The 26513-nt window shown below is 36.0% G+C and overlaps 1 protein-coding gene across 1 annotated transcript in view; it reads right to left on the bottom strand.

Moving 5' to 3' along the window:
• Positions 1–1306: 1306 nt before the first annotated feature.
• nemy (cytochrome b561 family member no extended memory) overlaps positions 1307–26513 on the bottom strand; it is an 85399-nt gene continuing 60192 nt past the window's right edge. The window contains exons 2-5 of the mRNA XM_089241395.1: positions 5978–6198; positions 5585–5790; positions 5287–5456; positions 1307–3358 (exon numbers count right to left, since the gene is read on the bottom strand). Of these exons, the coding sequence (XP_089097521.1) occupies positions 3205–3358; positions 5287–5456; positions 5585–5790; positions 5978–6198 (751 nt within the window). The 3' untranslated portion in view covers positions 1307–3204. The remainder of the gene's footprint in view (positions 3359–5286; positions 5457–5584; positions 5791–5977; positions 6199–26513) is intronic.

The raw sequence follows: 26513 nt of genomic DNA, 5'->3' as shown, positions 1-26513 counted from the left end.
TGAAAGGAAATTCATCGGAATAAGTATCTTTAAAATTGATTAAATATGTTCTTGCTTATCATTATTCATGCTTTGTTATATCGCACGTACGTAACTTCAACAAAAGGAATTTTGACCATATGCGCGTCACTATAATCTTCAATTATTATCCAGGACTATTGCCTGCTAAGCCATTTCCCTGCAGGATAAGACAAACAACTTTCTTGTTACCATCAGAGGGTTTGTAAAACTTCCTTAAAAAGAGAATTTACCCATTTACGACGTGTGACGTCATTTCGAAAGGGGAAAAAAAGAGCCTTCATGCCCCACAAGAAATTCCTTAGGGATTGTTTTCATAAGCGGGGATTTTTTTTAATGAAGTAGGAAATTTTTAGGGACAATTAGGGATTTTTGTGATTTTTGTAAAAATTCGGGAGATTTAAGAACTTTTCGGCTGGTCGAGCAATGAAGCTAAAATTCGGGAGATTCCCGAAAAATTCGGGAGACTTGGCAGCTATGCTAGGGGTACATGTTCTTTAAAGTTTTGACCTCAGATTGCAGTTTGAAATTGTTTTAAAAAACGATGTGGCCATTTAGAATTTTTTTGCAGTAATATTTTCTACAGATTGCAGCAGGGTTGCCAAATCTCAGCAGCCAGGTTGGGATTGGCACCTAAAGTTTCTATGTGTAGTTACTAAATTATCTTTAGGAATGTAAGAGGTGCATGTATGGTTAAGAAGTAGTAGTTGATAAATTAAAGTCAGTGCAACACAAATGAATTTCGTAGTTTATTTCAGCATATCTATGAACGTGGAAGGGGGGTTCTAGGAAAGTGGAAAAAAATATTTTTGAGCTGTTTTACCTGAAAATAATGTTTGGGTTCTAAAATTATTTTCTGGGGAATAGATTTTCTTCAGTTTTCTCAAGCACTAGGTTGCAGGTAAGGGTCAAAAGCATGTAAAATGACAGTAGGTTCTAAAATGATGAGCAAGTATATATGTATATAATGTTACATGATTTTATGCTTTCATGATGGTAAATGACAGCAAGCAAATATATTTTTATCACACAATAGTAAAACTGAGTTGGAACGTAATATGGTCACCCCTCTTTTATGGTCAAATAATAATTTTTCCTTGTATAATGAAAAGATGCATGTCAAAACCCAGATTAACGGTCACCTTTCTTTTACAGACAAATTTTTTTGTTCCACCGGTGTCCGCAAAAAATAGATTTTACTGTATTGAAATTTTTATACTTTTGTGAAAATCAATTTCCCAATTAAATTGGAATGTTGACGATAATCGTTGAAAAAAGCAAAAACATGTAAAGGTGAACACACATTTATTACCAACAGTAAGATACTAAAATACAGTATATGTACAGAATAATATTCATCTCTGTATATTCATAAAATAGAGTCACATATTTAGCAGTATACAAGCATAAAATGTAAATATAGGTAGAAAAATTTCAAAGAATCAAGATCAGAAATAAAGTAAAGTCAGTATTTGAAAAGAGAGCATATCCACAACGTGCTTTCTCTTAGCTCTGCACAATTTCAAGCTGCACCCATAACCACTTGCATTGTTATAATTAGTTAGATGCATTAGTTCTTAGATCGCAGCCAGCACGATTCCAGCAAATATATATTTACATAAATGTGACTCATCAATGTATGAAGTAAGGTTTTGAGACAAAAATGATACCATCAAATAATGTTTCTTTAATAAACATCTTCGTTCCCAATACTGATTGTACCACACATAATTTTCATTTAATTTTTTTTAAATGTTTTGTTCATTTCTAGGAATAATCATGTAAAAAAACCCTTTTTATTTTAAAATCATCTGAATTCAATACTTTATATTTGAACCACCAAGTTTTTGAATGAGTGAAAAACCATATTATTGTCAGCCAATTAGGCTATATATGATCCTGAATACTGCAGTCAAACTTCAAAAGATCAAATTATTGATGGCTTGAAGTAATATTGACTTCTGAAAGCATTCTGAGGTATTGAAGTTTGACCACACATATGCAGAAATGTATTCATATGGCCATATGTAATGCATCAAAATTTCTTTTGCATACTATAATACTCCTTTCAGAAGCAATGAGTAATACTAAAGTAAATATAATGGTACCAAGATGAGATTTTTTAGGAAATTATAATAGTTATTAATAGTTAGAGTTTTAAGCTTATAGCTCAAATGTTAGCAATCACAAAACATGGAAAGCGATACAGGAAGTGACGAAACAGAATAGCTTGGGTAACTGCAGAATTTAAAAAGGTTTTTATATGATTGTCACAAATTGATCTCCTATCAATTCAAAATAATATAAACTATAATATCGGACAACAAAAGGTATTGTTTATTCTTCTGAACACACACAAAAGCGATAAGAAACATTGTAAAATAAATTAGTAGTTAGTGATGCTAGTGTTATTTCAATATTTTTATTTTTTCTTGAAGAATATTAGGGTAGAAAAATAAATAACATGAACTATAAGTTCAAAAGTATGTAGCATTGCTGCTAAACTAAAAAAAAAAAAATCATTTTATAACTTAAGGTAAAGACGTTTGTAACTTTACACATGAATTCAGAAAGACTCAAAAGTAATATATACTCAAAGATTAAAAATAAACCTCTTGGTTCTTGTATCACAACAAAAGCCAACAAAATCGCCCACCAGCTCAAGTTGGCACTTCTGCACTTATGAAAAGATTGACAGATGATTGTTGAATAAAAATGAGCAAATAAAAAAAAAAAAATGAATGCATGGAAGTGTTGTCATACAGGATCTATGACAGATCTGTATAGATAGATATTAGATCTGCGTGATAAGAAAAAAAAAGTATATATATTTTATGTATGTTGTTGCAGTGATGTGTGCATGTATATATAAAGCGCAAAAATACCACACTTAAGAGCAATACTTGAGAGTCATAGAAAAAAAAGCAATAACTTGGTATAATTCACAATAACAGTACATAGAAAATGCTTTTCTTTCAGCACTTCTACAAAAATGCAAAAGCATGTTACAAAGATAAAAATACAAAAGAAAATAATCTCAGTTAAACTCTATTTTTTGTGCATCAAAGTCTCATAAACTCATTTGTTTTTACTGTTGATAGACTTTGCTTATCCTTTGCACAAAAACAAGTTATGGTTGAATCCAAAAATACATAGTCTTTTAAAAGAAAAAGATTGTAGAATTGTTTAGTTGATTGTTAATGTAGTGTAGCGCTTGTAGTTGCTGTTGCGGATGATGTATGGAAGAACAATGGCCAGAGCGATAAGAGAAATACCAAGTACATTGATTACGAGACCCTGTTCTGGAAAATCTTTGTAACTGGGTTTCCCATCTTTCCCACTGAAAATGAAAATAAAATTAAGAAATTGTAACATTTTTACACCATATGGAAAAGCAGGAAGATTCTTCAATACTCAGTCACGCTTCTATATTGATGGACATGCCATCATAAAATGCATAATATCTCAATTAGAGGGATAAAAAAATGTATTCAAATTCCAAGTTTTAGAAAATTTAGCGAATTAGTTTATCCACTTGATGTGTGTTTTTTTTTCTTCATATATTTCATAGCAACATGATTTACTTTTAGATGAAATTTTATAAGGGGAGAAAAAAAAATTTAGAACACTACATTGCTAATTGGCATTCTTAAATAAAATGACAATATGCCAATCATGAAAAGTTTTAAAAATAGTGATGCCTTGGCTAGTGAAGATAATTCATCCCAGAATCACATTCATTAGCCATAACACAACTTTCCGTAGTTTTCTATGGAAAACTGTTTAATTCGTTCCAGATACTGTTCAAAACTTAAAGGTAAGTTTTTCAAAACACCAAGGAGCTCTAGGAAGAAGTCAAAAACTGATTAGAATGAATAGTTCCAAAATTAGATAAATTGGAATTTACGGGAAGATGGGATATTGAAGATCTTTTTTATTTATGCAAACTACACCAGCTACTAAAGTTGGTCTTGACACAACCCAGTCAAGTTCGTAGGTGTCCCCATTTGTTTGGGATTCTGGCATCTCAGTTTTGTGTCTGATACATGCAGGTGGAAAAGATAATCTCATAATGTCTAGACTGTTCAGTTTAATGCTAAGAGTTTGTTTGCACTTAAAGAACGCATACTTTGAAATCAGGCTTCTTTTTTAATGTGTAGCTTTTTCAATGCATTTTCTATTAGCTAAATCTTTTATTTTACATGAAATGGTTCAAAAAATTTAAGAAAGAGAAGTGAAGGTACATGTGGAAAAAGATTCTGAGGTGGACATGAATTAATCAGGCTTGAGTGACAATAACTCTGATGAAATTAAGTTGAAACATAATTGAAGTAGATTTTTTTTTAATTGTTCAGAAAACTTTTGATTAAATTTTAATGGATTTGTTAATTAATCAAAAATGATATCTTCAATTTTACACTATTAGTAGCATCTACTATTTCAATTTAATCATTTTTTCATAACTTAAGGTCTCACTGTATTATATTTGTTAGTCGTGAAAGTAGTGCTGTGAGTGAAACTTTTTTTTTGGAACTTTTTTCTTTTTTGAGCAAAGGAAAATATTTAAGATTTTACCTGTAATGTTCAAAATATATATTTTTTCCATTCAACTGTGAAACATTTTCAGCTGCTTTATGGCCATATTCAGCAACAGATTTTAAACTACAATCGCAGGTTAAAGGATTAGCGATTGACACGGATTGGTTAAAATCCTCAATTTAACCAATTCACGTTTCGATCTTCAATTTCACCTGCGATTGTACTTTAAACTGTGTTGGTGAATACGGCCGTTAGAGAAGTAAAGTTTATTTATGTTGCTTTCAACAACACCACTTCAACAAATGATTGTTCTCACAGGAAATTTTAATGGTAATGAATGATTTGAGATGTAATAACATACTACAGAAAGAGAAGAAGCTCGTCAAATCTCAGGTCTTCACTGTGACTGAAAAATTGGCATTGGTATCAAAAATTTTCCATGTGTGATTATTAGAGTCTGAGGACAAAGTGAAATTATTCCAATTTATGTTAGTTAAATTATTTTAATTATGTCTATCAGTAAGAGAAAGGGGTTCCGATTCCTTTGAAAGTCTGAGGGGTAAAAAAGGTTATTTCAGACTGTTTCTCTAAAAACAATGTTTGGTTCCTCACTGAAATTGGGCTGGCATTTGTGTTAAATTTTTTCGATATGCCAAGCCCTAATATGCAGTGATAATTTCCTTAAATTAATTATGGTCATTCACACAAATAAATCATAGACAATCTTACCTCAGTCTGTAACGAGCAGACTGTATTAGTCCTGTCACACATGCAGCAACTGCCATGTTAAAGATAGCAAGACCAAAAGTAACATGAGTGGGGATGAGACTTTGGCGGAACTTGGCAGTGGCTGAATCACAGCAAAGGAGCACCAGGAATGAGAAGAAGCCCATCATGAACTATGGGGGAGGGGGAAAAAACTTTGTACTTATAAAAAATAGATTTTAAAGAAACATCCAAACACAAAATGACATTTTCAATGTTCTTTAAACACAAGACGTGGAAGAAAACATTTCTGAAACCTCACCTGCAAAGCAAACAATCCACAAGTAGCCAAACCAATCCATGCATGCAAACTGTAAAAGTGAACAGGATTCGGACCATCATTATGAGCATCAATGGCAGCATACATTCCAATTGCAATGCAAGCAATGGAAATTACAAAAAATATGGCATGGATGATCTTGTTATAAATCTTCTTACAGCATGGGAACAGGCGATAAACCAGCATTGCTAACATAAAAAAAATAAACCGTATCAGCACAAATATAATGAGTAAACAAAATAAACTGCTTTTTAATTAATTTTTTTAAGTAGAAAAACCAATTATATATTTTATATGATTTTATTCAAAGAAAAAGATTCCCTATCTAATGCTGTAACCATAAGAAGTCAACATTTTAGTTCTGATTGCTCTTACCATGTCCATTCATGAAAATGAATCCCGCTATCATCAATATGTAATGCAAATTCATTTGTTTGGAGCCCCTGTCGGACCAGGCTATTCCGCCATTATAATGGAAGACCCAAAATAGGACGAGACCCAAGGATCCTAAAAGGAGCACCTCTGCGATAAAAGTAAGCCATCCAAATCCACAACGGACCAGCAATGGGACTTCGGTGTGAGTGTTTTCGTGTTTTCTGTGAATGAAAAAAAATTATGAATTAGTATTAGTGTGTGCATGTACACAATAATAATGAAATAAGTATTCCATAGTATTTCCATTATATGATATCATCCATTAATAAACAAAAAAATGATCCGTGAGAATAATTTTCAAATATGATGTAAAATGTCGATTCAGTTTTGCACTTTCACATCTTGAGACTGGCCCTGACTTCTGCATGGGCAAGAGAGGCATTTGCAAAGCCCCGCCCCGGGTGTAATAAATAAATGGTGTAGCCGCGACCTCAAACATAATTTTATAAAAATTCAGACGTGTTCCCAGATAGCTTTAGTGACCCGCGGTGCACTTCCACACAACTTGAGTGGCCTATGACACGTAAGTGACACTCGGTATATTTTTCGGGTCACTTAAGTGAACCGCGCAAAAGTTTTAGACTACTTGAGCGTCTCTCGGCACATAGCCAGATCACTTGAGTGTCCCGAGGCACATTCCCAGATCATTTAAGTTGCGGCATATTTACAGATCAGCACAGCTTCAGAGCCCCAACGGCCCGCGGCACATTTACGGATCTCTTAAGTGACCCGTGACAGATCCCTCAAGTACGGCACATTCCCAGATCACTTGAGTGACCTGCAGCAGTTCCAGATATAACTTAATTAAGTGGCCTGCGACACGTTTTCGAATCAATGAAGTGACCCGCACTCTCCCAAAGGTTGAACACCCTTGATTTCCATCATCAGTTTTCAAATTTTCCCGGGGGAAGGGGCTAGCTTCCAGTTCCCCTTCCTTGTCTACGGCCTTGCTACCCAAAAATCTTTGCAACTAGTTTCAAGGGGTCTCTAATTACCTAATTTACTCAAGGCCGTCTTAAAAAAATCATGGGCTCTCGGGAAAAGTGATTTTTCTGAAGACCTACCTGGAAATTCTAGAAAATTTCAACCAGATCTCATTTTTGTGGGTGCCCCCCCCCCCCTTCTCTTGAGGCCCTGTTCGGGTGGGCCCATGCGTTAAAACGATACGGCCTGGACTCTTCCTCACTCTCCACGAAGTCAAAGTCAGAGCCCTGTCTTGAGATACATAAAATATGATTTGTATGAAACATTCATTTGTCATTTCTATTTTCATTAGATATCACATTACTTTGATTGCTATTATAAAGTAGACTATTAATTATTTATATCTTCATTTCCATATAGGCGAAACGGAGTTGTACTTGATACGTTTTAGTTGGATTTGCTAACTTGAGGAGAAATTTATTTAAAAAAATGAAACTCACACTCTCTGAAGTATATATGCAATTATAAGAAAAGAGAGATATACTATGATGGAATAATAATGTTTGAGCTGAAGTCGCCTGTGTCTGACCGACAAAGTAGCAAATCGGTGAAGATGGGGGTAAACTTGTCCCGAAGGGAGAGGTCAGAAGCCATAGGATAATCACGGGGTCACCGATGTGGATCGAGGTTAGGGTTTTTGATGTCGTGCGAAAAAAACGCCGCAGTTCAGCTTGAACTCTCTCTCTCCTCTTTTTTTCTTTTCCTATGAAAAATGATTCTTCCGGTGAGCTTAATTATCGCAGAAATAAACGCCTCATTAGCCTATTACGCTCTTTTCTTAATTTACACATTTGTCTTTGATTCGTCCAAAGTTCTAATGAAGATTTATCTCGTTTGCATAAAAATAATGAGTGTATCCGTACAATTCAGCAGAAAATGTATTAACGCTTCGTTTTGAATGAAAATTCGCACGAAAGCTTTTTCGTGGGGAGAGAAAAGTAAATTACGATAACTTCCTTTCTTTTTCAACTTCGAGGCGCGAATGCGAGCTGATTTCCCGTTAAAACATTTTCTCCACACAGAGAGGCCTACAACATTCAAAATTCACACATAATACAACAGGCCATATAACTTGCCGAGGTGATACTTCTGAATTTGAAAAAGACAGATAGCAGCACTTCTTGAACACTTGGCTGGCAGAAGCAAACTTTACGTCAGGTATAGAATGCATTTACGGCACATTCCGACATGCACCAACTAGAAGTTCCTCAGAGGAATGAGGTGCATGTGCGGTTTAATAGGAGTAGTAGTAGGAATTTATTTCACAACAGACATTTATCCCTTTCGCAGACAGATTTCATTTTCTCTTCACTTCTAAAGAAGCTAATGCACTTCCAAATGATTTCGGTACACTTCTTTCGATTGAATCACGACTTGAGATTTTTCGAATTCTCACATCCAAATTTCTCTAGAATGCTTCCGAAATAGTTGAAAGATGATCATTTTTTGAATGTCTCTAGCTGAGAGACATTTCATATTCAGCAGCGTTAGAACTAAAAAATTAAAGTCATTTGTTCCACGGACCAGTGAATATGAGAACCTACTGGTCCGCAGTCATCATAACTGGTCCGATAAACCGCAACTGTTGATTTTGTGTTGTGGCTTTATCGAAAAACAAGTGTGGAGGTTTAAAGAGGCATTCTGTTTTAAATTATATTTTCCGCGAAAGCATTCTGCAAAAGATATTCTCTTCTAAGAAGAAATATACTAAATGGTTTGCTAAGACTCAAGCGGCAACATTAGTTAAGATATAAATAAAATATCTTAATAAATGTGCACGTCTTAATTTTTTAGCATACTCAGCAAAAAATAAGACATTTTCAGGTGTCAGGGATGCCAATACAGACAAAAAGAAAAAGGATTCTAGAATATGCTGTGTCTATGCACCCTCAGGAATAAGGGACGAAAGGAACCACCCACATTTTTATCAGACAGAAAATATAGAAAGTTAATTAGGTGGATCCTAATGGAATGAGAATCAGCTGATCTCAAATCAGCAACTCAAAATGATACAACTCTAGTACAATGCTATTTTTTTAAACAAAAATTCAATAAAATCTCAATTTAATTTATGAGAGTATAAGAGATTAGGACGGCATGCAAATGTCGTATTAAAATATTGATTCATCAAATGAATACAAAAGGAATGAGGTACCAGATGGTACATATACCGTATGTATACACGCAGCATATCAAAATCAGTTTCGCTCATATATTTCTGAATTTCGCCAGACACGGTTTTCGAAATTTTTGTTACAGCAAATAAAATAACTGAGACAACATAAAACGACCGAGGATCGACGATTCTCCCATGAAAGACTTTTCCTTTCGTGATCAATGTATCACGGAAGGGGGGTTGGATTTTCAGCTACTGGTCCGCGGACCAGTACATTTTTTTTCCCGGTGGTCCGATCAAGACCGGTGGACCAGCGGACCACCAATGATTTCAAACACTGTTCAGTATATTCCTTTCTTTTTTCATGCGCGTTTTATGTAGAGCTAGCGCACGCGATCGTCATTGCTCCAAATCTAGCCTGGACCCTTTAGGAATTGGTTTGTAGGTTTCCGGAAAATGCACTTAAAAAACTTAACTTCCTGAAAACTCACCAAATTACGAGTATGCAACACGGAGGAATTATAAGGTGTTATAGAAATAAGTGTTTCTCAACCGCCGGCCCGCGGCCGGGCACTGACATCAGTCAACCCGGGCCGTGAGTGATTCACTCGGTTTTTTTCTTCTCGATTTATTTCCCATTAGTCCTGTATACGATCGGGCCTTCTATTCACAAAAAAAGCAAACAATTGGGTTGCAGGCATCCAAAGGATGAGAACTACTGGCCTATGTTACTTCCACGATATACTTTCCACTGTTGCAAATAACGAGTGTGCATTCGATACTGTTACTAAATGAGTGTCCATATGCCAATGTCACCAAACAGAACATACTTTTTGTCCGAGTAGCCGAATCGCTACAACTGTAAGCCAGCAACAACCACTTGTATTTTATGTTGAACGTAAATTTCTCAAGGAAGAAGAAAAATCACACAAAGCATAATGTTACTAGTATACTGTACATAGTAAGAACTAGCAAAAAAAATGGTTTATTTCCTTAGACAGCTGGGCATTCAAACTGGTGATTAAAATGCAAACAAAATAACTTTAAAATATCCCCTTACTAGTAGTGTCGGTATAATACGCTTGTAATAACCCGGATTTCCCACCCACCCCCTACTGTTTTGAAGCCCAATATCACTCGGAAGAGAAAGAAAAATAGCTTCTTCAAGAGACGATCCTACAAGTTGAACGACCTTAACTTACTCTCGCTCCTTCTCGTTCAATCTTAGTTTTAAGAAAATGAAATGTGATTAAGGAACTGGACAAGTGCTCCATAATGATAAACAGCATTTACATTCTTCTCATGGCATGAGAATCATCGTGCCTTTATTATGCCAATTGTGTATGGAAATTGTTTTATAAATGAATGAAAAAAATCACAATTTAGACATTTTCCTCAAATTAATCATTCACGAAAATTGAAGAATAAAAAGAATAACATCGTCCATGGGCTTCAATAGTGGCACAACTCAAAAATGACCATTTCTGAATTTGCACATTTCAACATTATAAAATAATCTTCGTCCCGGCAGCAACATTACGACGAATAGTTCAATATTTTGACCTAGTCAATGGTTTAGTCTATTTCAATAGGATAGTTAATTCAAATGGGTAGTCTATTTCAATAGGATAGTTAATTCAAATGGGTAGTCTATTTCAATAGTCAATGGTTTGTTATTTGCTAGAACATGGCGATATGACCTGACTGTAATACTAACAGGTATTCCTCGCTTTATGTCATAAAATTGCCGCTGTGGTGGTCGAGTGGTTATAATGCCGGGCTCGTGATGCGAGGATCCGGGTTCGAACCCCACAGTGGTGGTCGGCTGAAGTTGGTTTTCTGTGGTTCCCAACTTCAAGGCGCAAATGCGAGCCGATCTCCCCGTTAAAAAGTCTCGCCACAGAGAGCAACAGTCCTACAACAGTAAATCATTCAACCATAACACTTCACTCATAGTTAGTAAAAAACTGGGGGCACTACACATAACAAGCATTACACAGAAACAAACTTTACGTCAGGTTGCACTACACGTACACGCACATTCCCGCATGTACCGATTCGTTGGGGGGGGGGGGTTCATGTGTGGTGTAGCAGTAGTAGGTAGGGGCTCGGGGATCCATGATGTTCTTAAGTCAGCCACCTCGTTGGGCAATTTGCCTGTTGTGGCGTTGTATTTGTATTTTAATTGTATTTGTATTTTTCTAAACTCTTATGTTTACCACCCCCTTTCCTCAGAAGAAAAAATTTCTCATTTCCCCCTTTCCCTTCCTTAACGATCCCATAGGATCCCAAATTCTAACCGTAGCTTCTACATTCTCCCTTGCAGGTTCCATCGCCCCCACCCCGAGGGGGAATCATATCGCCCACTTTGGGAAACACCGATTTAAGCTATCACGGTTCTTCAAAACGATCGCGTTAAGTAACTTTAACTCAGTAGGGGGGGGGGAGAAGGGGAAACAATGTTTCTTAACCTTTTTCACTCATGGTCCCCCTTTGGACCATTTTTTTTCTCGTGCCCCCCCCCCCCCCCAGGAAGTAGGCCTTTTCTATTTATTGAATTGAATTTCGAGTAAAAATTTAAACACAAATTTTATAAATAAGGTTGATCTTTAGACCCCCTTGGGTTAGAGTTCAGAGAGCTTCAATGTTGGTTGTAAAGGTTATATGCAGGGCCGTTTCAATAACATGGTCTTCAGGGAACGTGGCGCTATGGGTCTTTACTTAGTTAGAAGTAACAGCTTACATATTTACACTCGAAAAATCACAGTATTAGATCTGGTCATGTACGGAACCCGCCCCCCCGGGGAAGACCCAAATAAGGACATGCGTCAAGATTACCCAAGTTCTATATTCTCAAAGTAATAACACTTTTCCTCCACCTATTTCACTTGAATACATTTCACTTAAAGCTGTGGAAATAAATATCTTATGTATATTTCCACAGCTTTCTGTGCCCCCCCCCTAATTGCCTGACAGGGTGGTTCTTCTTTCCTCTTGGTTTTCACTGTGCCCCCCCCCCTTAGTTCCAAGGGCCGCAAACGGGTCATATGACTCTCGGTTGAAGGTTGCAAGCTCATTTTCAGGACTAAAAGAACAGAATCAAACTGCTCCACGCCAAATTTTACAAAAGATAAGACTTAAAATTATTATTTTTTACAAAATCACGTGGAAATGATATCACAGTACCCGTAAAAGGAATCAAAACGTGTTTAAATTCGAATGCGGTTGTAGTCTAATTTTTTCGCTCGTCTAGGGCGCGAAAGGCAGAGACATCACTGGCCATAGCAAATAAAAGAAGAATCGGTGCAGATTTCAGCATTTCACTATCAAAAGGGCGTTTCATAAGCGGGAACTGGCACTACTCAACACGGTGAAGAACTCGAGCATTGAACTATTACCGGGAAGCAGAAATCTACAAACAAGCATATCATTTTAGTTCTCAATGCTATCTGACATGGTCGAGTCCTTCGTTTCTAGAAATTACACCTCTTTGTTTTGCTCAAGTGTGTGAATTGTAGAGACGTTACACTAGAAGTCCGTAAGCAATGGTTACAGATAATTGCGAAATAATTTCACAAAATAAAATATTCAACGACAAATATGGTATAAACGTCGTAAGTCCGCTTAGTTCGTGGAGTGACCGGCCATTTCGGGAAAAGATAAATGCACGTATGCAGTCAGTCATATAGAGATATTTGTATCAGTATTAATACATAAGCGGATACCGACTCCCCCAGTTAACAACTAATTTATTCATTTATTGAATAATAATTACTTATAATTATTATTCAGGGAATATTTTTCCAATTTTTTACATTTATTTACTTATTTTTTGTGAAGAAAATTCACTTCGTTAAAATTTTTTCAACCAAGATGATGCAGAATATATTCATCTTCACACGTATTTATTTCCATGAATTTATCGCTAAATTTCATGTAATAAATCACACTATTCTCGGAGGTACTTTCTCCTGGAAGTCATTCAAGGCACATCTATCCGTTGCACATCTAAAAAAAACCCTGAAAGTTCAAGTGCTGCCCTCTGATGAAACCCCCCCCCCCAAGTTCATATTCACCATATTATTATATCAAAACTTACACAATCCTTCAAGTCAGATCACGTGATTTGTACTACCTTCTATGCATACTCTTATTACGCAACCAACGTACACGGGTATACTTTCAAGTCTTCAAAAAGCATAGCATACGAATTTTCTGTAATTTTTTAAATCCAAATATGTAGTAGCGTTATCTTTGGATAAATATATAATGATACTATCGAAAAAAATGTTACTATAGCGAATAACAGACCTATGACATTTGCATTGCATCTGGAAGATAACACTTCCGATCATCACTTCCGATTTCAAAGATAGATGGTAGCACAGGTCACCTCTTTGGAGGTAAAACGATAGAAAAAGTGCCTCTTTTGTCGATAGACCGTGACTGTTCAGTTTTACAAATACAAATACAAATACAACGCCACAACAGGCAAAATGCCCAACGAGGTGGCTGATAAAAAGATGCCCATAAAAATATGGATGTCATATGTTTCAAAAATACAGCAACCCCATTAAAAATGCAATTAACACAAATTATAAACAATATATACACATGATAAAATATTATACAATGCCCATAAAGAATACTTATGGTTGTCTTATTCTAAGAATGGATAGCTTCTCGATTTACCCCAACATGTTTATCGTATTTCTTTTTAAACGTGTCAATTGTGTTACAATTTACCACCTCCGGGGGTAAGCTATTCCATTTATTAACAACCCTATTAGAGAAAAATTCCCTGCGACACCATAACCTTGCATTGTCCCTCACCAATCGATACTGGTGTCCCCTTGTAAAAGCGGTTGATTGGCGGTGTACTAAAAGTTCATGGTCCATCCTATCCATCCCATTGAAAATTTTGAACACTTCGATCATATCTCCTCGACACCTGCGTTCATCCAATGTAAACATATTCAAAAAATGAAGTCTCTCTTCATAACTCAAGCCCTGTGTGCCAATAAGGACACGCGTAGCTCTTCTCTGCACCCCTTCAATCAAGTCTATGTCCCTCTGTAGGTATGGTCTCCAAAACCTTACCGCATACTCCAGTCCAGGACGAACTAAGCCTCGAAAAAGCGGAAGAATGACTTTAGGAGAACGCGAAGAGACCTTTTTGAAAATGAGACCAAGCATTCTATTCGCTTTTTTGACAACCGCTGAACAATGTTCAGAAAACTTAAGTCGCTCGTCAATGAGAATTCCCAAATCGGTGACTCTAGTTGCATCCCATTTTAGTGAACTGAAGTTAAAAATGATAGGATAGGCGTAAAGTTATCTGAGAAAAAAATATTGGGGGGGGGCGGGGCGGCGGCTGAAACACCCAGTATCTTATAGGCATAATGGAGATGGTGTCAAATATATATATATTTGGAGGGGGAAGTCAGGCGCATGGGCCGGATACAAGTCAATGCCTACAGATGATACTGAATAAATGTTTCTTTCATAGGATTTGAAACGACGCAGAAATTAAATTTTTTTTTTGTAAACGTGGAACTTATTTGTACTTCTATCCAATGAGGAAGCCTGAAATTAATCGATCTGCTGCTGAAATGAGATTTTGGATTAATTAAAATATTTTTTTTAGTGGCTCGCGTGAAAGTAAGCCTAAATGCGATTTTTCATATTCACTCAAATATCCCGGTCGAAACTTTCCTCAAATTAATAATTAATAGACAATATCTACATAATAGAGAATGATATGGTTCCTTACCAAAAATGAAACCATTTTCGGATATATTTGAATGCAAAAACGAAAATAATTACAAAACACCGTATTTTACAGAAAAGGAAGAATTATCACTGATAAAAAATTATTCGAAAGCTTTTTTCTGCACACAAATATAATTATTTGCAGGGAAAAGTACTCTAGAAGGAAAAAAACCCCACAAATTCGTTGAAATTCGATCCACACCCAGAACTGAATCGGATTAAATCGAAAACCACGGTGATCCGTCAATCCTTACAATTGAATTATGTATCTCTTTCATTTTAAATCTCCAGTTCCGGCTTCAAGAATCATTGACCTCTTCTGTTTCGGAATTGAATAGTCCTATCCAAACTCAAACTACCGACAACAACGGGAAACACATTTAAGGACGCATTTTTCAAATTCCACTTCTTTTTCCCAAATCTTAGACAAAACCCTGTTGAGGAAAAAAACAAAAATAAAAACATTCGTAATTACAAAAGGGCGACAACACGAAAAAAAATATCCTTGCTTCACTCAAATAATGAGAGAGAAAGGTCTAAATTTGGGAGAGACTAAATATCATTGACGGGCGGCCTTCAGTAAAATTTGTCTCACTCCCTTCATTGAATACGAAAAAAAAGATTTTGCAACGAAGAAATTGTGTATATAATTAGCATCCCTAACATGCAGTTGTATACAGGCGGCGTGTGGATATCACACTGTGTGAGTATTAATCTTATCTGGGAAAGAAAGCACATGCGTACGCACATTCAGGACAGCTAGCAATCGTAATATATTTTTCATGTTCTTATTTTATAGAATCATGGAGAAACTCAGACATAAAACTAAAAAAAAGGTGCCAATGGAGGAGAAAAGCAATTATCACAAGTTCCTGCTCGTATAACCCGCACATACGATCTTTTTAAATTTTAAAATGAACAGAATGATTGTTCACATTAGTATCGGTTTCTTTTTTTTTCCTTACGTACTATCCACCATACCACATAGATAGGTATCAAGTTTTTAAAAAAAATTATGTCGGTTTTGGTTTTAAAATTTTCACTATATGTAATGTGAAAATGTAGAAAAAAACATTCCGAGTCAGAAAGATTTTATTCGATTGTGGCCCGCGATCGTTTATCAAACCATAAAACTGGCTCATGAAAGATTATCAGATCACGGAGAATCTGTACTAAGAAATCCAAATGGTTTTTTTTTCTTTTTACATTTAATTCATTTTACGTTGTATAGGCACAAAAGTACGATTACTGGCACATTCATCGCATTATATTTATACAGGGTGATTCCATAATTCCGCCGCATTTTACTGACGAACCGTTGATTCTAGAGGCATACTTCCAATTAAAAAAATATCCAAATAACGTGTAAAACTCAGATACATCATTCATGTTGCAAGGGGTTGTATAGTTATCAAAATATAAAAATTAATTTTTTATACGGGCACCCTCTTCTCAAAAAACCCAGTTACAAAGCTGTTGCTCTGTCTCTCTTGTGGCCAACAAAAAAATTCCGTTTTCAAGTGCAATATTCGCTGCTATATCAAACGGAGTAGCATATTTTATTACTACCAGCGTTCGCCAATACGCATCTAGATACGTGATTTACGAATCAAAATTCAATTTTACTCCTTTAAATTTCGCTGAGGAGTGAAAATACTCCTCCAAAAATTTTAGGTAATTTTTTTCTTCTTTTTATAATAGAGTTTTATATTTCTCTTTTTTTCATAAAAACAAAAATACCCCTTGAAATTTTGGAGAGAAATAACTCTTCAAAATTATTTTTTCGGATAACACTGCGATTACTACAGTATTTCAAAAAATCACTTACGTTATACTGTATATGCAATTTTTCAGCTTCCATACACCCGAGTTTTTAAAAAAATTATGGAAAAAAAAAAGTTATCGGCCTATCTGTGTCTCTTCTAAAGTGGAAGGAAGGGGGAGGGAATCTGCAGTTACAACATGGGATCCTAAGAATAAGTGGGGGGGGGGTGATAAGACAGAAAAGTTTGGAATGACTATGGCTGACTATGGCAAGACTATTGCTGATCCTAATGGCTCCCTCCATCTGTTTGTTAACGAATGACCAATCCTTTAACTCTTAGCTTTGTGATCGGATGGCTGACTATTTATCTGATTTCGTTGACTGTCTTGTCATCTTCCGCTTATTGTATTCAAATGCAGCGAAACTCCCATTGGTGTTTTCTTGAATAAAGATGTTCCAGTCGATGATGACTAAATTGACAAGACTAAAAAACAAACACGCATATTTCGCGTACGCTATTGCGGCTAGAAGTTTGCGTCAACATCGGCAAGACGAAGCCGTGAGAATTCTGCAGAATAAGCAAGAATTGAAATGAATGCGCAGCACCATAAGCATCGAATTTCAGCAATATTGACAGATAGCAGAATTCCAAGCATGAAAGTGCCGAGATCGCTACACGCATTCACCTATATCGGATTGCGTGTCGAAGTGATACACAAAGAAAACAAAAACGAGAATGTGTGTGTTGCGTTGATTCACACGTCGGTTGTCTCACGTTAAAAACTCTTTATCTACACTCGCACAATACGTACACTCGAAATTCATTCAAGAGTAAGATTTTGAGAAGAAGAATCATTCATTAGTAGAGGAGAAAAGTTTCTCGGACATCGTAAAGCGATCAATTTCCTCCTTTAGGGCCACGAGTGATGCATATCATCCACACGTAAATTTTCAACGTTGATGAAAACAATTCTACGATGAAGAAGACCTCATTTTCTCTACCGTATTCATTACTTCCTGTTATTTCCTTAACTGACCACGAGCACCGTTCTTTTCTTCATTTCGTTGTTGGCATAAAATACCGGAACCAGTGATTAGGCTATTACAAAAGGTAATGAAAATTGAAATCAGAATATCACAAGAGCAATATCACTTGTACAAGCACTGGATACTCAGGGCCGGAATTGGACACTTGCGAAAGGTGCACCACCAAGACTCGGCCGAAAAATATTGGGGGGGGGGGGGGGAAGGGAGGCACAAAACGGAGATCAAAATACACTGCATACGTATTTTATTTTGACTTCAATGGCTTAACAAAATCTTAGGCCAGTTATGGGCAAAATTTTTAGGAGCAGGTCAAAAAACAAAAAGAAAAAATTTTAGCGGGTCAGACATATTCGGACATTGATTCATAATTAGAATTTTATTGTGCTTAGAAGTGAAGCACCACAGATTCTGCGGCGGGCCGGATAGAACCTATAAGTGGGCAGCAGTTTGCCCATCACTATCTTAGGCGATGGACCTCTCAAATGAAGATGGTGAGTTTTCCCCACGTATACACAATGCAATGCACGCCCTTGAATCCCGTGTATACGGGACGAATGGTAACTCTAGCCACCCCTCCAAGTTTTCATCGTATCGGCACATCTATGCTAAGCTCAGAATTTTCAGATATGTGATATAAAAAAAATTGGGGTCTACGCCTTCTTAACAATTACACATATATAGAAGGAGACGTTTTTTATGGGTCCAACAGCGAGAGGAAATTTAGTGCTCCCCTACATTGGTTCTCCAATAAATCTAATATAGGCAAAATATAAATAAATATATGTATCTGTATGTAAGGTCGATCTCGTGACCTCTAGGTTTGAGCGATCTCTGTCAGCCTCTTCCTTATGAAGGCCATTAATACACATACTCGTATTATAGACTTTTATTTAACCGTCGAGAGGCAATTTTTAGGCACAAGAAAAGTCATAAGGTTTTCTTTCGTCCCATCGGTCTATAGCCTTTTATATTTTCCTACTATTATGCCAAGAAAATTCCAATCAGTCTAGCATTTTATTTTCATTCTGCCAAGAAAGTTTCACTAAGTATAAGTGCTTTTTACAGTTAAAAACAATATCTACTACTGTTTTACTTAACGTGAATATCTTTGACTATCCCTCAACGCAACCATCAAAGAATCAGCAGTTTCCAAGAAGAAGAAAAAAAGAACGAGTCCCTACCCTGGTCTCTGAAACAATATCCACGTTCCAACTCCTAAGTTTTCCCTCTGTAATTACTCCTTGTTTATCTACGAGCCAAAATAAGGCTGCATGCTCTCCATCAGCAGCTATCGGTGAAGTAAGCAACATACCAATCTGAACCCTTCAAAGAATTCTTTTATCTTCTTCCAATATCCAGCTACTCATTTTCTAAAAGTTTGGATGCATTAACGCTGAGAAGCATTAAGGGTGTAAGAGATGTATTTTTTTTAATCTGCCTTATCTATTGGAGCTCTCGCAATTCTTGGAGAAAAAAGGGGTTTCGAATATACAGATGCATTTATAAAAAAAACCTGAGGTAAAAAAGGTGTAAGAGATTTTCTTGAAAAAATAGTTATTTTCGTCTCTAACATACAGAAAAATGATTTTTCTTGAAAAAATTTACTAGAATTCAAGTTTCACTACTATCTTGGGTTTATAGGTAGTAACTAGTCACAATACCCGGCTGTGTCCGGGTTTTCTTCGATTTGCTGGGAGAATTGAAAAAGTAACAAACCATTATTATATAAAGAAATAAACTGTTATACGGGCAGCATCAAAGAAGTGACAAACCATTGTAAAGGCATACGCATGTCTGAAACGCATTGTTAGGGAACCACGGTAAACGAAGTAAACATTCCGAAAGTGACTGTTGGGACCCAAGAACCATTGTTGCCCGACAGTTTTTCGACCGTTTCGGGCATTTGCCCTGCTCTGACGAACTGTTAAAGTAATCTACGGTTCAATCCCGGCCCTGTTTCGTATATATGCAAAATTTGGCGATGATCGGTCTAAAATTGTAGATTTGCATAAAGAACAAACAAACATACATACTTTCACATTTATACAGAGTGATTCAGAAAAGATGAGAAAAACTTTGAGGTGATAGTACGCACTAATACAAACAATTGTCATCAAAGAATGCATGGTCTAACATGAAACGCAAACGCGCTAGCGCGTTTCGAAACAGCCGCTCCGCAAACGTTAAAACGACATTCCTGTTGCAATTTATCGGGAGAAAAAGAACATAATGCATGCGAATGCGACCTGGGGAAGAAGAAACCGAATGCAATCTGCGTCACAGTGAATAAAGGCACGGACTCAATATTACTAAAGTGTGTCATTATCCCGTACGTTACAACTGTTAGAATGGTTGCACGCTGGAATAATTTCACAAGGGCTGGAGTCCGCACCTTTTATTCACTGTGGCGTAGATTTGCATACGGTTTATTCTTCCCTAGGTTACGTTTGCATACGGTTTATTCTTCCCCAGGTTACATTTGCATACATGGTGTTCTTTGTCTCCCAATAAATCTCAACAGGAATGCCGTTTTAACGATTGCGGAGCGGCCGTTTCGAAATGAGCTGGCGTGTTTGCGTTTCATGTTGACAATTGTTTGTATTGGTGTGTACTATCACCTCTTAAAGTTTTTCCCATCTTTTCTGAATCACCCTGTATATAAGATGATGGATATCTGGGAATGGATAAACTTCCATTCCCCTATACTTTGAAAATCACTATTACACAAGTAATGTATATAATCCTGTCTCTCAAATACTGTACCAATCACCCAAATACAGTAATCGCCAAGTGTTGCCGAAAGCGATGCAAGGTAAGTAAAAAGTTGCTAAGTATAACGATAATCACCGGAAAATCACCAATGGCAGGAAAAGAAGCCCTTCTGCAAATCACATTGGAAAAAAAATGAATTCTAAGAAAAAAACGTTTAAACGTGACAATAATGGGAAATGAATATTCACATTTTAGTCTCATAAAAAATTAATATAACTTAAGTTAGGAAAATAATTTTAGTAATTTAAAATGTTTAATAAAATAACTTAAATTTTTCCTTGATTTCAGTAAAGAACAATTATTCAAGTGAGTCCTGTATATTAAATTCGTTGAAAATACATGAAAAAAACGCGTCATTTTGACGGGAAAGTCATGAAGGCCAAAATCACAGAAAAATAAGGGAAATGTCCCGAGAAATATATGGGTCATATAGTCACCCATGTCTATGGTCCTAATGCTGATAATAAGTAACTGCCTCCACGAGACAAGGCACACAAGAACTAGTCGACTGTCAGCAGAAGGTTGATTGAAGATAGGGTGCACCTATGCTTACTTTTTCTGAGAAGTCTCGCAACTAGATACAGATCCTAGCCACTGAGGTCACCAGGAAGTGGTTTAGCCTTGAGTACCAGATCATCATGCAAGTAGAGGACCCTAACATTCTCTAGCAGGGACTATCTCGGGTCAAGTTACCAGACACTGAGCATCAGCAGTAGGTATCCTGGCTTATTTGCCATTGGGAGTTCAAGCCTTCTCCTGCCGTGACTCAGTGATATTACTCATAAAATAATCTCAGTCGAATCAACTCCCCCCCCCCTGAAAACAATTATAACAATCAAGGCTACACAAAAATAACTAGAAACTCCACGAAAACTTTTTGTCAAGTTCTAATTGAAGTGAAACTTCCGTAAACTTTTTTTTTTGCTTACGGAGAAATTTTTATATCATTTCCTTTAACATCAAATACATCTTTATGTCGAGTTAGTTCTTCATGATAATCCTTCAATATACTTGTCTTGCCTTTATAATTACTATTCCACTGACTACTCCATGAACAATTAAAAAAAGAGAAAATTTAAAAAAAAGGTCAATAAAACAGGCCTACAAGAAAACATGTTTTGAAAGCTTTTTAATTTTGATAACTGATTTTTATATTATTTTCGGGGCTGATTCCAATGAAAAATGCAATTCATTTTTTTTTCTATCACAAATTTTTTCTCACAAAAAAATTTCATATTTTGGAGGAAATAACTCAAATTCAAATATTTCGGAATTCTCATTTTTATTTTATCATCTCTTAAAAATACATACTTCACATTTATATCCTAGCTCTGTCGTTATAATGATACGCCCTAAAATCAATGAAATATCTTTTTGGCAATGATTTACTAAGTTACATTCATTCATAACGCACAGTTTGAATATGATACATATGCTGCTCATGTATTATTATTGAAATTTGATCTTTACTTTTTCTCGAAGAGTAGAGATAATATGACAAAATCAATGCCAGATTTAGCAACCCAATATCATCCTAAAATCACTGAATAATCTTCGGCGATGATTTACTGCATTTGTTTACAGCGTATAGTTTCAGTGTGATTCGTGTGCTGCTGATGATACTAATATTGAAATTTAATTTTTACTTTTTTACAAAAACTAGACGTGATGGAATTTTTAAATTATTTTTCCAGTAATTAGCGTCCAAAGAACTCTAAAAAATATCAATTATTTTTCAGAAAGCTTTTTCCTCTTCACACATTTGTGTTATTTTTCCCTCAATATGTTTTTGATAAAAAACAAAAAATGATTGTTAAGAAATGAGAAATATGTCACAAGAAAGAACGGAACAATAAAAAAAAACCGGTAATACCCCAAAGTTACGCAATAGGCGCGTAAGTCGAATGCAGAATGTAAGTCGGAGTGCAATTTCACATACAAATACATTAAATGTGGGTTAATTGGAACCACACGTATGGTGACGAAACCATTTTTCAAAAATGGAAGCTGTCGCCCAAGCCTTGACTCAAAATGATTATAAGATCCAAACTGATTTCAAAAATCTCTGGCAAAAGCTTGCATCCTCAGGTGCTTCTCCCCGCGGTATCTACTTTTAGCACATTAAAAATCAGCTCAGCTGCATACATGGGGTGTTCTGATTGAATGGACAACATATTCTTGCCTGATTATCAGCAAGCATGTGAGTGACCAAACAGTGTGTAAATCACATCATAATTAAAATATCACTTTCATTTCAGCTATAATCCCATACCGCTTACGAATTGCGCTGAATTCAAGTGCCAGAAATTTTTCACAGCCATCGCGTAAATTGAGTTTGCCTGCAAAATGCTATCACTTATTTACTGCAGATAATGGCAGACGAAATGTGGAACAGAAATTGCCGCAATGGAGGACTTTTAAACGCATCAGGAACATCTCTGTAATGTTCGAATTCTTCAAATAACCCGGAAGAGAAGGAATAATAATAATAATAATAAACTTAATTAAGTGATTTATCAATCATTCACGAACGGGGGTGGTGAGATGATTGTGTAAAATAAACAAACTAAAAGGAACGAAACAATAGGCGAATATCGGATAGACATAGTGATTCCGTATATCTCGTGTGACAAAATGAAATTTCCGAAGATCTCTGTCTATTGTTGTCTCGTAAAGAAGAGGTCAATCACACGACACTCATTGGAAAATCAGGTGAGAGAAGAGATATAAGTCTATCTCTCTTTTATAGGATTTCGATAATAGAATCCAATAGACCATATACAAAATGGAAGTGTAAAAAAGTGTTTTTTCCTCGAGAAGAAATTTAAACTGTTTTTATTTTTCCACTGAGTAAAAAGAGGAAACGGGAAAGTCATGAAAGGAAAAAAAGTAAGACACAGGGAGTGAGAAAGAAACAGAGCAAAACAGAAATGGTCCGAAGAACATTTCACTTTTTCCCCGTATACACCTAACAAGGAGACATCGTAATTAAAAAAAAAATATATATATAACGTTTTTCACTTATACGACTAGTATAACTGGACTCGAGGGGGGGGGGGGAACTGTCTTTTTAAGCTCTGATTAAAATTACCTGAACGAGGAAAGTTACTGTAATTCACTTGAAAAGAAATGACCGACTAACTTCCCTCTGTTTACTTACTGATTTAGCCGGAATGACTAAACTAACAGAAATCTGTCGAATTATAGCAGCTAAAATTGGAAGAAATGTTTAGCAAATGAGTATTTTATAGTAAGATACGCGTTTGGTTTCCGGATTCCTCCATATTAATGGTTCCCAACCCGTGATGTCCGTAACTTCGCGTGTAGCCCCGCGTTTGTTATGGCAGAAATATACGACCCATAAAACGCGTTTTGCGGGAGTACGCACGTTCAACAAGCTCCTAGTGATACGCAATATACATTTTACGAATACGCACGCCTTTTAAGTATTTACTGAAGGCTATATTTGAGGCATAAAAGATTGGAAACCCCACTGTTCTATACGAAAGTTTGTTCGTATCCATCCCAACTGAAAGTTTGAAAATGAATTTTTTTAAAATAATTCCACCACAGATACGGTGAAAAATTATTTCGTGAAAAATCTAAAATTAAATGGATAATAAGTTTTTACAGCAATAAATACAGTCAAATGATTCTGAAGCTTGTAAATCAAGGGTGCACAAACTTATCTGTCCGCGGGCCAAAAACTGGTGTACCCCTGCCGTGTTGTATATATTGATACCATCCTGCAGGAATACCTTTCACGGGCGGGATGAAATCCCATTGCAGGGGCCGGAGGTTGCGCACCCCTCTTGTAGAGTAGACTCCCTTGTCTGAAACAACCACAATACAGTGGAACGTCTCTATAATGTATATTATGTGACGAAAAGTTTTGTCCGCTAAAACGGGGAGCGTCCGTTAGCCAAATACATTGAGGCCCTGTATCAAAGAACTCAAAAGTGTTCTTTAATGGAAAGTGTCTGTCATAGAGTTTCATTGTAATTTTTTCATGTGCCTATTCGAAAAGATACCTGCAGGCTGAGACATGGGCGGAGATACGGGGGAGGGGGCATGGGGGGCATTCCAGCGTCAAAGGTGGAGTCAACTGATCTAATGTATATATGAATTGACATCATCATCATTGCGCCCCCCCCCCCAGCAATAATGACCATGCCCCCCCCCCCAGACTTCCAAGTCTATCTCCGCCTATGGGCTGAGAGGGTGGTGGCCTCTCTTACAGTCACGCAAACGTTCTTTCAGTGTATTATAAAAGTACTTGAATGCCATGTAAAAAATTTTCAGGTTATGGTTAAATATAAATATTTATGGTCCCACCATAAATTTGTCTCTGAAGTAGAATTGTTTTTTTAAACCAAAAAACTGGCAACAAAAGCTATGTGTCAATTGTTAATTACGTCGATTCTACAAGACTACAAAACAATGACAAAATTGTGCAGTTTTGCCTAAAACGTCAGAAGTTTGGTGCGAAAATTGAACCATGGCCTCTATTAGCTTTAGACCGGCATTACACTACAAAAGTTTTAGAAAAGTTATTTTATACAACTTTAAAAATGCAACCAATAAGCGTATAGGTTACAATCGAGCGAGTATAATTAATAGGTTTTATTGGTTGTCTTTTCGTTTTGTAAAAGATCTTTTAACAAACTTTTATAGTGTAATCCTGGCCTTAAAACCTTTACATTTTTATAGACTGTAGTAGAAAGTAAAAATTAAATAAAAGATGTGTGTAAATGTGTTGTGTTAGAAAAAAAAATATCGAGTGTGTCAAAACAGCATTTTTCAAGATATGAATACAAACACCTTTCCTCATCCAAACATCCCCAATAGCGTAAAAATTAAACATTTATTATTCCTGCGCGTATAAATGGACATACATTTTCCATGCTTTTCAGCTTCATTTTGAACTGAAAATAGGGATGAAAAAAAAAAGCACATACACATTATGCCAGAGTACGAACGTAATCTAGAGTAGAGATAAAATTTAGAGGTAATTTCACTGACGCTTGGGTTGTATAGGACCTATTTCATATTTCAGATCATGCTGTGCCATATAAGTTGACTGTTATTGAGAAGCTGCAGATGTATTTGCTTTCGAAGATTCAAAATGTTATACATTACAAGAGGTTTTGCAAAAGATTAGTTCACACATACATTTTGCAACAAAAATATTCCTGTAACTGAGTCATCACCACAACTGCCTCATCGAATGTAATTATTTCTATATTGGGTTACGGAAGTAGAAATGAGATGAACAGATAGATCTCTGAGAATGATTTCTTATCGACAAAAAATTGTTTTTAATTCGAAAACTTTAATTATTTTATTGTTATTTTTTAAAAAATATTTGAAACATTCTCACAAGAAAATAATTTTGTGAATGCGCATAATTCTTTTCAACTTACCGATACGACGAAGAAATAATGAATAGTCGTGAAGAGAATTGACATCGGGTGATAAATCGTCAGGGAGAAGAACCAGTAACCATAAATAACTCAGGCTTGACAAATGCCATTTATCAAATCAACGATGCAAAACAATTTATCATTCGAATAACAGTAACAAAAGAGATGCGCATTTGTTAGAAAAGAAGCACAAAAAAAAACAACAAAAAAAACAAGAAAAACAACGATGCTCAAGGATTCATCTTCCTTTCCGTAGGAAGCTAAAACCAAGACAAGCATCGATGGATAAAGGTGTCATAAACATGGCCTATTCTTTTTACTTTATCTTAGATTAACGTCAATCTATCTCTTAGGATGTATTCATTAAAATGAAAAAGGAATATATGTGTCATCAAATATCCGCGACGATAATCTTTCAGTCTTCCAACGCTGAAGTTATCAGACAAATTAATAAGACTGATGAAAACTTATTTGTTGGATTCGAGGCGCGAACAGTAATCCTCGTAACGGGATTTATATTATTAGAAATGACATCTTCTGAACTCCTGTAATTTCGAGAGAGCGCAACACCATCATCTTGATTTCTAATTTCAGCTG

This window comes from Pholcus phalangioides, unplaced genomic scaffold, assembly GCF_987345545.1.
Source record: "Pholcus phalangioides strain wild (caught in Gottingen) unplaced genomic scaffold, Ppha-v1.0 ptg000013l_1, whole genome shotgun sequence".
Lineage (NCBI taxonomy): Eukaryota > Metazoa > Arthropoda > Arachnida > Araneae > Pholcidae > Pholcus > Pholcus phalangioides.
Note: the sequence above shows the minus strand (reverse complement) of the source record. Positions and strands in the feature narration are given on the sequence as shown.